The 15,893-nt window shown below is 37.8% G+C and overlaps 2 protein-coding genes across 3 annotated transcripts; both read left to right on the top strand.

Moving 5' to 3' along the window:
- Nucleotides 1-44: 44 nt before the first annotated feature.
- On the top strand, nucleotides 45-12,181 carry slc39a8 (solute carrier family 39 member 8). The gene is made up of 8 exons (XM_035674255.1): nucleotides 45-553; nucleotides 1,150-1,312; nucleotides 4,188-4,357; nucleotides 4,480-4,602; nucleotides 5,830-6,000; nucleotides 8,118-8,325; nucleotides 9,742-9,926; nucleotides 11,141-12,181. The coding sequence occupies exons 1-8, from the start codon at nucleotides 329-331 to the stop codon at nucleotides 11,285-11,287; spliced, it is 1,392 nt and encodes a 463-aa protein (XP_035530148.1). The 5' UTR covers nucleotides 45-328; the 3' UTR covers nucleotides 11,288-12,181.
- Nucleotides 12,182-13,332: 1,151 nt separating this feature from the next.
- On the top strand, nucleotides 13,333-15,818 carry nat8 (N-acetyltransferase 8). 2 transcript variants are annotated; one of them, XM_035673297.1, is made up of 2 exons: nucleotides 13,333-13,467; nucleotides 14,761-15,818. In XM_035673297.1, the coding sequence occupies exon 2, from the start codon at nucleotides 14,770-14,772 to the stop codon at nucleotides 15,442-15,444; it is 675 nt and encodes a 224-aa protein (XP_035529190.1). In that variant the 5' UTR covers nucleotides 13,333-13,467; nucleotides 14,761-14,769; the 3' UTR covers nucleotides 15,445-15,818. The 2 variants fall into 2 exon arrangements, with proteins under 2 accessions (XP_035529190.1, XP_035529191.1); XM_035673298.1 differs by having other exon boundaries at nucleotides 13,345-13,467; nucleotides 14,758-15,818.
- Nucleotides 15,819-15,893: the final 75 nt, after the last annotated feature.

The raw sequence follows: 15,893 nt of genomic DNA, 5'->3' as shown, positions 1-15,893 counted from the left end.
GTCACCTCCATTTTCCCCCTCATGCCTCTGCAGACTGAACTTTGAACCTGACCCAGCTCCGACAGTCCTGATAGATCCACTCAGAGCTCATGAGGAGACAAACTGCTGCTCCCCAAAAATAACTTCATCAGGTTCTGAGGGAGGGTGAAAACATAAAAGGGACAAAGGCGATTCCTGCTCCCGGCTGAGCCATGGATCTGATTGTGGACTGCCTACAAATTGCAGGGACATCCTGATGTTTGTGTTCTGAGTGAAGCAGCTTTCCAGAGGAGCAGAAGAAAAAGCAGATTAGTTCACTGAAGGAATTTAAGAAAAAAAAAAAACCAAAATGTTTAATTTAGGATGTTTTATTGGGTGCGTTTTGATTTTTATTCCAAAGTCCCAGAGTGTGCGTGTGGTCGGCCGGGATGGACAAGGCTTCCTGGAGAATATTTTACACTTTTATGGTGAAAATTCATCCATCACAACGGAGAATCTGGATGATTTACTGCTGCTCATCTCAGCCAGGAGGTCTGAGTCAATACTTGAAGGAAACCCGCTGGCAAACAAAGAGGTGAACTATTTAGATTTATTACTTTTTACTATTTAAACTTATTACAGAAATAAAACTGAATGACTTTAGAACTGATTTCTTATACGTGTAGTCATAGTTTATACCCAGAACTCACTTATAACTCACTTATTAAATTGTTATTTTGTTAATATATTATTATCTGACTGGCTTTTGTAGTTAAATGCTTATTTTTAACCAAATATGTGTTTTTTATGCATATTTTATGTCATTTTTCCATATTGTCTTTGTTTTGTTGCTAGTAGTTTTTGCTCTTTTTTGCAACAATGCATTCAAAAGCATTTCTGTGTTGAATTAGGCTTTATAATAACATTATATGTGTATAAGTGTTACTCTTCTCTGCTGTACTTTGGGCTAACTTCATAGTCTTCAGTTATTAATGGTTCCTATTTGATCACCTGCCAACAATAATAATAACAAAACTCAACATATATATCACATTTCATACAAGAATACTTCAAATAAAAACACATAAAGGAATATATGAGTAATAGGAACATTAAATTAACAGCATGAAGTATTTTAGCGACAGAAGAGAGATTTAAAAACATGTCTAATAACGTCTCTCTGTCCCTCAGTGTCCCTCGGCCGACCAGATCTTGTCCCACTTTGGGTTCAGTAATGTCAGTCAGCTGACTGTGGGACATCTGGGGAAAATCTGCCCCGCTCTGTTGACCCAGGTGCTGCTGCCCTCCTGCCCCTATGTCACCCCCACGCCCCAGCCCCCTCTGGACTACACTGGTGAGTTGCTTCATCACTACACTGGTTTATTTGTTGAGGATCCCCTGCAACTCAAATAATTCACAGGTCATGCAGGTTTGTTGCCTTGAATGAGGTCTGGCAGTGGTTCTATCCCACCTTAAAGACAGCTGGGTGGCAATTTATTCTTGCTTGTAAAACCTGAAACAAAACAACAACAACAACAACAACAGGATGTGAAGTTTCTTTTGATTCAGCTGTGAAGTCGAGGGTTCAAATCAGAGCTGCCTGAGGTCGACCTTCCTAACTTTAACTAACCATTAAAACCTGTGACGCTGAACAACTTTCTTCTTTTAGACTCTTTAAATGACAGGAAACATAGTAATTACATTGATTTTCTGTTTTTAGATTCTTATATTTTATTAATTTATTACTGCAACATAAAGTCAGTAAACTAAAGGAAATCTGGTACTTTCCAGGTGTCGTTAAGTTTAAAAAATACCACAAATAGTTTGAAAAAAAGTATGAAAAATGTTTTATTTTAGTTTAAATATGATGTCAGATTGACTGTTTTTCCCCATTTTTGTTATCCCACATATCCTGATACTTCTGGCTCTTAAGAATAAATTAGGGTGACACACAAATCAAAGCAGGAAATTAGGAAATGGAACAATAATTGAAAACTGATCCTGCCATAGCTGATTAAATAATAATTTCAGTTGTATCACACAATCTTCTCTGTGCACTCGTGTCTTTTCATGGAATTTATTTCTGTTGTTTTGTGCATTTAAGAACAAGATTTAAGATTATTTTTAACCCCTTAAGTCCTTAAAGTGCTCAGAAAAACCTAAATTAGAACATCTACAATTCCATGACTACTGAACAAAGTACATCCTGAAGAAAACTGCGTGATAGGATAAAAAGCTCCAGAAGTGTCACTAAATTTAACTCGTTATGCTGTTTCCAAGGTCAAGGATGACGTTTGAATCTCAGTCTGTTTTAGTTTCTGTTTTTAACACCAGAAAGCAAAACTGGAAACATTTAAATGTGGAGGTATAATGGATATTCAGACATTTGTCTTGTGTGTATCTGTTTGTGGATTTAAAGCACATACAGACACAATGAGGTGTAAAGACAACAGGCTGCATGAGTTGGTAAAATTAATATTTGAGGTTTAATTCCACAGCAGAATATACTGCTAAAGTTTTAATATGGTTTAATAAGTAGTAATCTGTTATTGTTAATTTAGTGGCTTATTCTACTGTCAGGAGTACCGTCGTGCAGAATATAAACCATTTATATTGTGCAAATGTAGTAAAAACAGAACCAACAACCAACAAAATACTTTACAATAGCTGTATAAACACTGTAAACGGATGTAAAAACAAAGTGTTTAAGTAGATATTTCTCAAACGTTCTGTTGTACAAGAATAAAGAGTCCCAGCTGTTGTTTCAGATATGCACCAGAATGGCAGCATATAAAACAATTCATGTCATACAGGAAGTTTAAACCGGTTATAGCGGTTCATATGGTACATCGGCAAAGCACTACTGTAAACCCGTCATTCAGAGCTGCTCTGATTGGTGGGTTGTAAATGAAAATGCATGTAACTCCTGGATCATCACATTTGAATCTGGACTTTTGTCTCAGGTCTTTATTTCTCAGTCTTACTTATCTGTTTCCACTAATGACTGTCTGATAAAAATGTCCACAAATAAAACACGGTCATCTCCTGTGGAGGAGCCATAACTCTCCACAATGTCCTGGATTGACTCACAGAGCCACTGACCTCTCTGATTCACCGTCGAACGCTCCTCCTCGGTGCTGTTGACACACAGTTACGGCCAACTGTGACTGTTGTTCAGAGTTCTGATCACGATGCACGCTGTTTCCTCACCGGTCTCTGTGAACAAAATTCCTCCTCTGCAAATAAATAGCATTGTGTTACGAAAAAACTTCTTGTTTGGTAACTCTGTCATATATAAAAATAAATGGGACATAATGTAGCTTTTCAAGGTGCAGATCTTCCATGATGGAGGGGGCAAATGGTGCTGGGTGTTTGTGGATACTTTTTGTGGCCTGTTATGTTGTTAATTTCTACATTTTCTACATTTTAGTGTCTTTCACACAGTAAAACCATCTAGAAGAACATTTGTGGGTTGCTAACAGTGTCTGAGGAGTGAGCAGTTCCTTCACACATCAATTCATTTTGCAGTCCAAACAATGAAACTGTATTTTCAGATCAGGATCAGGTTGTTCAGTACAACCACAACACAAAGTCTTATACCTTCAGTCACTGTTATCTAAGAGCAGGACCCTGGCCGGATTGTGAATACAACCTGAGAGGAAGTCCTACCTCACAGACTCAATTTAGGGAAAAAATAAGTCCCAAAAGAGCAGAAGACCTCCAATATGGCCGCCAATAGATGTCCTGCATGACCTTAAAACCTCTACAGCTGAAATATTTTACATTTGTTGCCTTAAACACATTCCTGAGAAACAAAATCAGCATTTTACAGTTTGTTTTATTTCTTTTTTTTGAACTTTTTTAATTTACGCATTTACATTTATACAAGAAAGACACACAGAATCGGAACCGAACAAACACAACAACAACAAAAAGTACAGAATGAGCGTGTACTCGACCTTTATATGGGGGCCCAAGCTCACATAGGCTACTCAACAATTAGTTTCTAATGAATTGAAGATTCAAGAGAAGATGAAAAGATAAGCGGTGACACTGTATTTAACTATAGTTGAATAAATAAAGAGCTTAAAGATGACTTCACTTCTCAAAATGGATGCAGACACACCACAGAAATGAGCCTAAAGCATTAAATATGTCAATAAACCTCTCTTTGACATTCTAATGTTCATTGTAAGTAACTGTTTATTCTTTAATTTCTGCGCTGCCAGTGTGGGGTTACGGGTTTCTGGCGGTCACTGTGATCAACCTGGCGTCTCTGCTCGGTCTCCTGCTGATCCCCTTCACCAAGAAGTCCTACTTCCCCAAAGTGCTGACCTACTTCATCGGCCTGGCCATCGGGACGCTCTTCTCCAACGCTGTGCTGCAGCTCATACCAGAGGTTTGTAAGAGGTGGAGTGGGTTAAATGAAGTCAAACAAATGCCTGTTTTGAGTATGTTTTAGAGCTTGATAAAAGGGAGGTATTGTATAACTAACACTGACATTCTCCTGTTAATCCACAGGCTTTGGGTTTTGATCCCAAAACTGATAACTACGTGGCGAATGCAGTCGGAATATTTGGAGGGTTTTATGTCCTTTTCTTCATGGAGAAGGTCCTGAAAATGGCTCTCGGGGTAGAGCATGAGGTAAGATTACAGTTCAGTAAGTCGGTTTATCAGGTGCAAAGCACTTTTCTTTTATTGCTGTGAGTGATATCATTTATTCCGGTTGTATAACTGCCATTAATACCCCTGATTTATTAACTAATTTGGCTGCTAATTAGTGACTGTGACGAGAACACGGGAGTCACGTACATTATTTATGTTTTAATATTTTTGCACACGGGTCAGGGTCACAGGGTTTGTGATTTATATGACAGAATACCTTTACCTTTAAGTTTTTTTAGCCAACAAAAAACAGAGTTTGATTAATGGCAGCAGCCGGTTAGCTTAGCTTTGTCCCCGTAGGATGAATACTTCTGACTTTGCTGATCCTCTGACTTTTTCCTTTAGCGCCACCATCAGGTTGACATTTGTGGTTTTGAGTGAAAAATCTCAACTACTAAATACCATTAAATTTGTCCAACACATTCATTTCCCCCTTTAATGAACTAATAATTACTATGGCAATCCCTTATTTTTTCCTCTAGCCACATAATCAGGTAAAAATGTTCATCTTTGCAATAGTTTAAATACCTGATAAAACCAATTTGAAAACTTGAGCTGACTTTGAAATCTTGAAACTAGATTTAAAGGTTTGTAGTGATCATAAAGTCTGCCTATTTCTTTCAGCCTGTACTTGGATATGCTACGTGCTAGCCTCGTCATGAAAAAAAGCACATTTTGAAGCATTTTGCTAAAGTTAGCTAGCTAACTTAAGACTTTACTATATCTATATGTCACTTTTATCTTTTAAAGATCCAGTTTGCAACATTTATGTATGTTTTTATTAGTGTAAAATCACCTCTATATAGGAATCATTGTGTTTTTGTCACCTTAGAATGAGACGTTTTTATCTAGGGACATGTTGAACTGGCATGTTTCTGGCTGTAAACAGGGCCTGTCAGGTTTTTCGCAAGTTTTACAGCTACCGTAGTTTCTCCACATCCTGTTCTCATTCGTCAAACACAGATGCGAGGTGTGTTCAGTTGGTTGCAGAGTGCAGCTTCACTGCTAGATGCCACTAAATCCTTCACACTGGTCCTTAAACCTGGCCTAGCACATAGCATATCTAAGTAAAGTCCAGGAAAGGAGAAAGCTAACAGAGGTTTCAACTGTAGTTGAAGCACAGAGTAAGACTTAGAAGGGGTCAATTCATTATTATACATCCACTCTCTCCTGTTTATCTGACTCCCGTGTCTCCATTGTCTCCAGCATGGCCACAGCCACTTCACTCCTGCAGAGCTGCCTCAAGAAAACTCCCTCCACAATGGAGACATACTGGAGAAAAAGGACTCCATCGTTTTGACCAGCATCAGCACCATCGCCACAGACAAGAGCAGCCCGAACCCAGAACCCCCGCGTCCTATCGTGACACCTTCTCAGGTAACAGTGCACACTCACGTCATCTGTAACGGTAATAAAATAACGAGGGTGAATTAAACAGCCCACATTCTTGGGATTGAGCAACTCCCTCTGCGCACATGTCACATTAACCTACACAGCAGTCAACCTTGTACTCAATCGTCTTTTATCTTATTAGTAGGTAAGTCTTTAAGCTATAAACAGTGAGTTTTCTCTGGAAATCTTATCTTAAGTAATTGCATGCTCGACAGAGATTTGCAAGCCGTCACTATCACAAAAAAAACACATGACCGGAATTCATCAAGATTCGCGACTGTATTTTAAACATCTTATCAGTCATCAAAGAGGGAAATCCTGCAGACGTAAACAGTATTACAAAATATCTCCAAACAGGATGAAGTGGCCGGAAGGAGGTGATTTTAATGCGGTTTGGACTCACTTCTTTAGTTTCTCTGCAAGCTCAGATGCTTAGGAGTCATTTATTGAGCTGTTATCAGGAGCACATGTAGGGCATTTAGTGCTGCTGTTAATATTTAACAGTGAAATCTCTTGTGTCCTATGGAGGAGTCTGGCTTTGAAGGGATCAAAAATACTAAACAAACAGACATGCTGCTGTCACAGAGGGGATCGAGCAGTGAAACCAAGCTGAAGGTCTCAGATCCTTCCCCTCCTGGTAAATGCTGGAACTGTCTGGTGTGAGCACAAAGACTCCTTGTTTGGCCCATGGCTAATAAAAGGGACGTTTTGTCACTGCAGAGTATCTTCAACCGAGCTCCAAAATGCTCTGTTTATGTGCGCCTGTTTCTCAGGTTTCCCATTAAAAACACTCATGCCATTATATTTGTAATTGAAGAGTTTCGTTGCGAATGCTGCACATTCATTTAGGGGAAAATATTTCCTGTATTTGATCATCAGTCGGCTATCTGTTACAATTTGTGGATCCAAGATGGACACGCTCTGTTGATAAAAAGCCTTTAGTAAGTAAGATTTCCTCAAAGTCTTTATTTAATCATGTTCATGGCTCTTTGGATTACACTTTGGTCAATTATTGAAGTGAAATCTTGTACAAACATTCAAGATCCCCAGACTTACCTGTAGCACCACCATCAGGTTTTGTGCCAAATTTCATGTCCTCCTCAAGATGAATTGTAATAGGTTTGGTGATCCCTTAACTCAGTGGTTCTCAACTTCAGGGTCTGGACCCCCACTAGGGATTGCCAAGGCTTCACAGGCAAGGCTTTCTTAATTTTAAGGGGTGCTACAAAACGTATAATATTTACATAGTAGGCCTTTTTTCTCAGTATTTGGTACATTTCTGTAGGTAAGTAGATTGCCTAATAGAAGAATGGCCAAGAGTCAGGGACAAGAAAACACTGAATTCGTCAAAAAAGAAGCCTAGTAAGTATTTATGACTTCTTTATGATGTCTTGCAGTTGTTTAATTGTACAGTTTTGAATATAATATCCATAAAATATGTCACTTAACAGTTTACTAAATGATAGAAAAGGGGTCACGTAAGGCCTTAATCAAAACACCAGGTCAAAATTGTACTTGTTTCATACTTTGGTTTATTAACTAAACACCTTCCTGTCATCCTCAGTAGAGCTACACAGCTACAATTAGGTTTGAGATCATTTCCAAACAGTCACCAAGTGAACTTTTTCTTATCTTGGTCACAGTGATTGCTGTAATTCTCAGCTTGACATTGTGTTTAGTGATAATTAGAAAATAAACATCAATATAACATTGTCATTGTAAGCAGGCATTTATCTTAAAGCACTGATTTACCTGCTGAATCCAGAGCTGCTAGCAGACACACAAATCTACTTTTAAATATAAGTTTTTTTTAATAAGCTTCCACATTAAAACAGTTAAGCAAACAATTCATTGCTCTCTAGTTTGTCATACTCATGAGAAAATCCCTTTACAAGGTATTGAACAGCTGCCAAAAGCCAAATGTTCAACTTTGTCCTCAATTTTCTGGCTGATTTGAACTTGAGGTTTAAACATACAGGTATCAGTGTGTGAGTGTTATCTTTCTGTCTCACTAAATCCACACACGTTATAAGATTCTTCGTTGGTGTAATCGAACAGTAGCATGAGTTCTTTGTCTTTAATCGGTCCCGTCTGTCTTCCAGGAAGTCCAGGCATCTGCCGTGATGTGCTACTGGCTGCGTGGGCAACGCATCTCCAACATCAAGACGGTGGCGTGGATGATAACTCTGAGCGACGCGCTGCACAACTTCATTGACGGTTTGGCCATCGGTGCCTCGTTCACTGTGTCGGTTCTGACCGGGTTCAGTACGTCCACCGCCATCGTATGTGAGGAGTTTCCCCATGAGCTGGGTGAGTCTTCAACCCTGTTCAACCTCATTCATTACAACATTACAACCTTGTACTGTCAAACATTACTCAAACCTACCGAAGACCAGAGAGGTTTTTTTTCTGGTGTTCAGTTTTCTGATGTAAATTGTTTTCTCACCTGTTAAAACTGGTGAAGATAGAAGTTTTTGGCTTCTTTCAGGTGAATTTCTTCATTCATTGTAAACACAAAGTACAGATCAGATATGTTAGCAAGTTGTTTAACATTACTGTCATTTCTTTCTTTTGGCTAGAGATTTATTTTAATCAGATTATTAGAGAAATTAAAACTCACTCAAGAAAACATGAAGATGCTTTTAGACCTTTTTAGAACATGTTGTAGTGATGCACTTCTGCCTCTTGTGGCCAGAATGAGAATTACAACAACAAACACTTCAACAGATAAAAAGAGAAGTAGGTTAGAAACAAATATTAAACTTTTTTTTTACCACTTGTTTTTTAGATGAAAAAAAAAACATTAAGGAACTTTTTTTCAACTATTCTTAATTCATAAACTCGGAGATAAAACAATTTAGATCATTTAGTAAATGTATCACCAGAATGTTTTTTCTCACTTGCCTCTCAGGGCTTCCATACAAACCCACAGATCTGAAAAGTTCCCAAATTACCAAATAGTTCAGGCTGAATTTTGGGGAAATGTGTACATAATGACACAAGACATCTATAATATTTCCATTTGGTGGCCTAATACAGGCATAAAGAAAGTCTCAAGTTTGAATCTTTAAATCAGTGTGAACCTCACATAGCTCCAATGAAGAGCCAGAAGAACCTCACACATAATAATAATAATAATAATAATACACATAATAAAGTAATTTAAGGGGAAATAAAACAGGAAAACTAGATTTGAAGGGATTAAAAGCAGGTTATCTTTTTACTCTACTAAAATCTATGATCTTTACTGACCTCCGTTGACACGCTGCAGAATTGCACCAAATCATTGATCTCCCAGGATTTGTTTTCATACACTGAATACAATAAAGTATTATAATGTAATACAGGTCATGTAAGAAACAGAGAGGTGTTAATAAATCGTAATTGTCTTAATTTGTGGTAAAATTATGAGCAGCCCAGTAGGAAAAATACTTCACGTCAGCAGCGTGTCACTTTGATTATATCGGGGTTGTTTTACAGTGACAGTTGACACAAGTTTCAACAATCCTACGACAAATTAATGTAGTTTAATTCAACAAAATCCTGTAACAGGAAGAGCTGGTAAACAAGATCAATGTCTTTGTTTTAAGTGATATCAAAAAGTCTTTTAGGCAATCTGTTATATTACATGACTACTAACTATTTTACAGAGAAAAATGGGCTTTTAAAATAATGTTCAAACTGTCCTTTTTAACTTATCAACCTTTGTGTTTTGTTCCTGTGCAGGTGACTTTGTTATCCTGCTGAATGCTGGTATGAGCGTCCCACAAGCCATTTTCTTCAATCTGCTGTCAGCGGTGTCGTGTTACGTCGGTCTCGTCTTTGGCATCCTGCTCGGGAGCAACTTTGCCCCAAATGCAATCTTCGCCATCGCAGGAGGAATGTTCCTGTACATTGCGTTGGCAGACATGGTGAGTTAGACTGAAAATACCTGAGGATACTACTGCATGTGTAGATTGCTGTTTTGCTGTTTGTATTTCTACAAATCTGGTCTACTTTTGTTCTTATTCTATATGTTTTTGTTATGTTCCAACAATGTGTTAGTCCATCTCTCAGTGCCGAACCTGTTGTTTCTTACAGTAGATGTAAATCTTTAGATCAAAAATACATACTTTTCCTCTTACCTGTAGTGCTATTTATCAGTCTAGATTGTTTTTGTGTGTGTTCCTGAGTTTTTGAGGTATTAACTGTAGAGATGTCTCATAATATGGGACCAGATGGCACTTGGCATGTGGTGCTTAAAGTGCCAAAAACTACATTTGAAAAACTGTAGCTTTCCATAAATCAAGCCTAGGTTACACGAGATAATCCACAGACCTTGTTGTGAGCAGTTTCATGTAAGAACTACTTTCTCTTTATGTATCCATCAAGTGTGAACTTAACTGTAAATGTTGTGTTTACAGCTTGTTGGGCTGTTAACATCAACGAAAGCTGGTTTACAATTTCAAAATACACCTTGTTGTTGGTAAAACAAAAGCTCAGAAATGTTCTATAAAAGCTGGGAACTGTACAATTTACATATTTATCCAGTATTGTAAAGATAAATATTCTAAAAATGAAAATATCAAAATATTATAGAGGAAAAAAATGTGTTTGTTCCTAACTTGTTAATCAACCCTCAGATTTATATTGTGAGTGTGCACAGAGGGACATTGTTCGAAAGATCAGTTCATTGTCGTTTTTTGGCGTTTTCATGTGATTTGTTGATAATAAGAAAAATATGCTTTATGTTAAGTCTTAAATTATGACCTATCCAATCCAATCCAACTCGCACTTTATTTATAAGCAGCGATTTCAACAAAAGCACAAGGTTCCAAGTCTGCACAAAAAGATATAGCGAATAAATAAGATAACACAAAGAAGCAACAGTAATAAAAAGATGAGGGTACACCAGTAAAAATAAAAGCAATAAAATAAAATAAAACCCGCAGAAGGCCAATCAGCAGTCAGTTAATAAGGATATTGATCATTTCCATTTTTATTGCCGGACACAAACCAACAGATTCTTGTCTTAAATACTATAACTTCCCTTTATGTTGACTCTTGAGAACAATTTGGCCAGTGTATGTCTGTTAAAGGATTGTGCACGAGACAGATATCTGATTGTCCTTATTCTTCGTCCCAGTTCCCGGAGATGGACAGCATAGCACGGGAACAGAAGCGGACCTCCACCAAGATCATCTTCTTCCTGATCCAGAACGCTGGGCTGCTCACCGGGTTTACCATCATCCTGCTGATCACCATGTTCGCGGGCGACATCAACCTGGGCTAGAAGAGGGAGGGAAGACGGAGGCAGACAAAACTGGAAAGAAAAATGAATAAATAAATGAGCTGCTTACGTCTCTGCTCACTCGGCTGGGCGGGAACATGAATGTAAAATTTTGTACGAAACAAAACCAAATGTTTTGAAGGACAACTAATGCTTTTATATGCTAATTTAGAGGAGTGTTTACTCCGTATAAGAAGGGAAGATTTTTACAATCATTTGATGTATGAACTCTAGTCAAATTTGTTTTAAGGAGACAATAAATTATTTTTTCAGTCTTCATTTAGTGTGAAATATCTTACATTTATTGTACCTCACTGGTTCTTTAGTATAACATATATAAGCTGTGTTATTATGACGACAGTTGTTTTTTTTGCAGCAGTGTTTGACCTCTGAGTTTTGTGACCTCTTTGACCTTCACTGGTTCTTTATTGACTATAGAATATATGATGCTGTCTGTCAAACTTTAAACAATGTGAAGATGTTAATAATGAAACCAGTGGGACTCCGACCGTAAAATATAACAAAAAATAACCACTGCGACTACAAATGACGTGAACTTTGAAGAGCTTTGTCACCAGGTGGTATTTGATCTACGTCGGAAGTCTATACATATTAATTACATTATGCATTGTTTTCCCCTCAGGGTTTTATTACATTGAAAGCTTCTGTCAGTGGCTGTATGATTAGTACAATAACCAACATGGAATACCAGAAATACCAAAGATAGAATTAAAGAAACTTTTCAACAGTAAAAATGGACCAATTATGTACAATATGTGCAATCTTCCGTAATGTACTTGAATCTTTTGACCTTTGTTCCTTCACTGTAGTCTGTGTTTTCTGTTCAATTCTCAAAATCAGACTATCAAATTTTACTTTACAAAAACTGCTGGTAAAGTTCAGAAATTCTTTTAAAAATATTTTGTGTATTAAAGATTTTTTTATGTAATTTTGTTTATTACTTATAAAGGTAAAAAAAAAAATTAATACATAGTATTGTGTGGATATCTTTTTTTATAAAATAAAAATTGCCAACCAGGTGGTGGCAAGATAAATCTGAAGGGTTATAAGATGATAAACAAGATAGAAAAGCAGAAAAATATATTTATTCAGACTGTCCTCTTTTCTTGTGAATTTATTGGATTAATGGATCTTTTTTTGGGTCTTTAATAAATTTTCAATTTAAACAGGAAGAAAATCTCTTTTTGGTTGAAGTGGTAACAACCTGTAGACATACAAGAGGTTTGCATTTGTTTTCTTAAAGGGTCACGAGATAAAAAGGATTGGAAACATTTCTGTAGAGCAGTGGTTCGCAACCAGGGGATTTACCAAAGCTTCACATGAGAGTCGCAAAGCCTTTTTTATATTAAGGTGTGTAAGAAAACCTAAGAAATATACACAGTAAGCCTATATGTCAGCATTTCAAACACTGACTTCGTTAAGAAGAAAAAAAAGCCTATTAAGTATGTATGATTGTTAAAAAATAAATAATACAGACAGAGAATTGTACAAAAATATCAGGAAAACTAATCTGATTAATATTCACTGGAAATAAATCTGCTCAATATTGTTTTACACAAACTTCCTGCAGTTATTAAGTTAAATGTTTGGTTTTATTATAAAGTTTATCAGTTGTTTTCCACTGTTATTGTTATGTAATATGAATTATCTATAAAATATGTATTGTCAGGGGTCATCAGTTCACTGAATGATAAAAAAAAAGGTAAAATAATGAGTAAATTGTGTTTAAATTCTTTACAACAATAAAATATCACCAATGTGACCTTTCTCCTTCTGCAGCGGCCAATCAGCATTAGACAGGAAGTGGTGCAAGATGCGTTCACGCACACCGTGTGGCTCGTAATTATCTACATCCGTGGTAAAAATATGAGCAGCAGAGCGGGAAAAAACACTTGACTCACGTCTGTTATATCAACATTGTTTTACAGAGATAGTTACACAGGTTTCAACAACCCAAGAGCAAAATGTGTGTAGTTTAATCCAACGAGATTTCATACCAGAATAGGCGGGCGTTTAAATCCCCCATTCTTTAGTCGTCCCTTGAATGCAGCACAGCCGATGTTTGGGAAGTACACAAATGAAATGAGACGATTTTGAGTTGAGGGAAGTTTTTCTGCGCTCATCACGTCCAGACACTGCTGCCAACCACTCAAATAAAACACGTAAGTCTTTATTTATTAACCTTTTTGTTCCTCCGGAGAATATCGGAGCAAATCAAACCAAAACTATCTAATCTGCCTAGCGCTGCAGCTAGCTGATGCTAACAAATAAATAAATAATCTGAACGTTTCCTTGAAGGATTTACGACGTTTGTGCTCTGAATTATTCATTTAGTTTAATGTTTAACGATTACATGTTACAGTTGGTCAATAGATAGCGACGTTAGCATTCATATAATAGCCTGGTGTTTGGTTTAAAAGCGTTATAAGTGAGTGTCATGTGATGTTTGAGGGTCATTGTGCTGTTTTTACTGTACATTGTTGGATTTTCCCAGTGTTTCTCTCACTTCTGCATGATACTGGATGGACCTGGTGATTATTATTGATTTAGGTTTATTTATTTGCGACCAGTTTAAAAGATGCATACAAAATGACAAAGATATCAATAATGGCATTCAGTGCAGAGAGAGACAGAAAAACTTCAAAATTAACATTTTAAAAAACACAGAATAGAGGAAATAATATGAATAGATTAAAAGTGATGGTAAACTAATAATGAGACACACAAATAACAGCAACAGCATTAATCCCAATAATATAAATTAAAGCTCAAATGTAAGAAGTGTGTGTTTCAGTTGTAAAACAGCAATTAAATGGCCCTTTAAGCATCTTTTGTAATATTTCACAGAGGAACAGTTTTTTTTTGCCAATTAGAAAAAGCTATAACATAATTGGGATCCCCTAAAACGGATTGAAAATTGATCTCTTTAGGAAGATTGGTGAGTTGAGTGAGAATTAACCTGTGAGTTTGCTTGAAATAAGGTCTTGAACTCCTCCTGAATATTCACTTCACATGAATTTGTCTTATAAATAAAGACACACAAACGTTAAAGACACTCTTTAATGTCGAGTTTATAAAAAAGGATAAAAGACAGTGTTACATAAGTGGAAAAAGTCCACACATACCTACATTTACTAGTTTAAATCAGCCTGTTTATTGCCTGGCACAGTTTATCGGTCTAATAGCTTCCCAGAATACGAGATAATTCTGTTTTTAACGTGTAAAATCTCTAATTGGCAAAGTATTTCCTGTGAAAAAGTCTCAGTACTCTAAAAGTATAAAGTTTCACACGTTAGATTATGAAAGTGCAACTACTTCTTCTTCAGTACAGTGTCTGGCACTGAGCCCAAAGTGATGTCTAGACTACAGTTTAGAGATACAGGAACAAGTTTCAACAGACTGTGACTCTTTTTTTTTTTCTCACATTTTGACCTCTTTCTGTTTTTAAAAAGCAGGGCTGAACCATGGCCGATATCGAGATCCGGAAGTATCAGGACGACGACGCCGAGGCGGTGAAGGAGATCTTCACCCTGGGGATGAGCGAGCACGTGCCGTCGTCCTTCATGCACCTCCTGAAACAGCCGCCCACCCAAATGGTGCTCATGTGCCTGTTCTGCGCTCTCATGACGAGCTCCAAGTCCTTCCTGCTCCCCATCCTGGCCGTCACCCTCGTCATGGCCGCGGCCCGGCAGTTGGTCGTCTACATGTTCAACAGATACATCGACACGTCCCTCAAGAAGGACCTGAACAACATCGGCGAGACCTACCTGAATCAGAAGGACTCGTGTTTCTGGGTGGCGGAGAGTGACGGACGGGTGGTCGGCTCGGTGGCTTGCCTCCCTGCTGAGAATGCGCCTGGGTGCCTGGAGTTGAAACGCATGTCTGTACGCCGCAGCCACCGCGGCATGGGCATCGCCAAGGCTTTGTGTCGGACGGTGGCTGATTTTACTCGAGACCGGGGTTTCGCGGCGGTCGTCCTGTACACCTCCGTGGTGCAGACGGACGCTCAGAAGCTGTACGAGCACATGGGCTTCCAGAAGATTAGAGAGTTCGTCATTCCCGAGCTCGTCGCCAGGGTCACGAACTTCACTTTGTTTGAGTACAGACTCGATTTACAGAGAGACGGGAAAAGGGACTGAGGCTGTGGGACATTTCAGGGCGACATTACCATCCACTCACCCAGTTTCTATGCTTACGTTTATCCAGCATGCATTGCAGTTAAAGGCAACCAAATACTACAGGTCAGGTGACAGTATCCACAAGAGGAACTGTTTACTACACACACTTACAGGAAAAGGTCAGACATTGTTACACACACGACGACGGATTGATTGATTATTATTAGAAACCTTTCTTTTTTAATAGTTGATAGAAATATCTGTTATGTCCGAGGTCATTGTTTTTAAGGGTTTATGTCGAGTTGAGATTCTTGAAATTCATTTCATTATTTAATTTTGTAAAGGATTTGATTTCTACGTGACATTCAGAATAAAATCGGTAGATCTGAACGTGCTGCTGCAGTTCTGTAATACTCTTTATTTATTTGTTGTTGTTCACGATCACTTTTAAGTCCAGTGTGTAACATTTA

This window comes from Morone saxatilis, unplaced genomic scaffold (genome assembly GCF_004916995.1).
Source record: "Morone saxatilis isolate NCDOM2014 unplaced genomic scaffold, NCSU_SB_2.0 Contig3, whole genome shotgun sequence".
NCBI classification, from domain to species: domain Eukaryota; kingdom Metazoa; phylum Chordata; class Actinopteri; family Moronidae; genus Morone; species Morone saxatilis.
This window is presented reverse-complemented; position numbering and strand designations above follow the sequence as displayed.

Coding starts and splice junctions, on each gene's coding strand:
- slc39a8 (XM_035674255.1), top strand. CDS start 329: ATGTTTAATTTAGGATGTTTTATTGGGTGCGTTTTGATTTTTATTCCA. Junction 4,358..4,479: donor TGCTGCAGCTCATACCAGAG/GTTTGTAAGAGG, acceptor GTTAATCCACAG/GCTTTGGGTTTTGATCCCAA. Junction 6,001..8,117: donor CTATCGTGACACCTTCTCAG/GTAACAGTGCAC, acceptor TCTGTCTTCCAG/GAAGTCCAGGCATCTGCCGT.
- nat8 (XM_035673297.1), top strand. CDS start 14,770: ATGGCCGATATCGAGATCCGGAAGTATCAGGACGACGACGCCGAGGCG.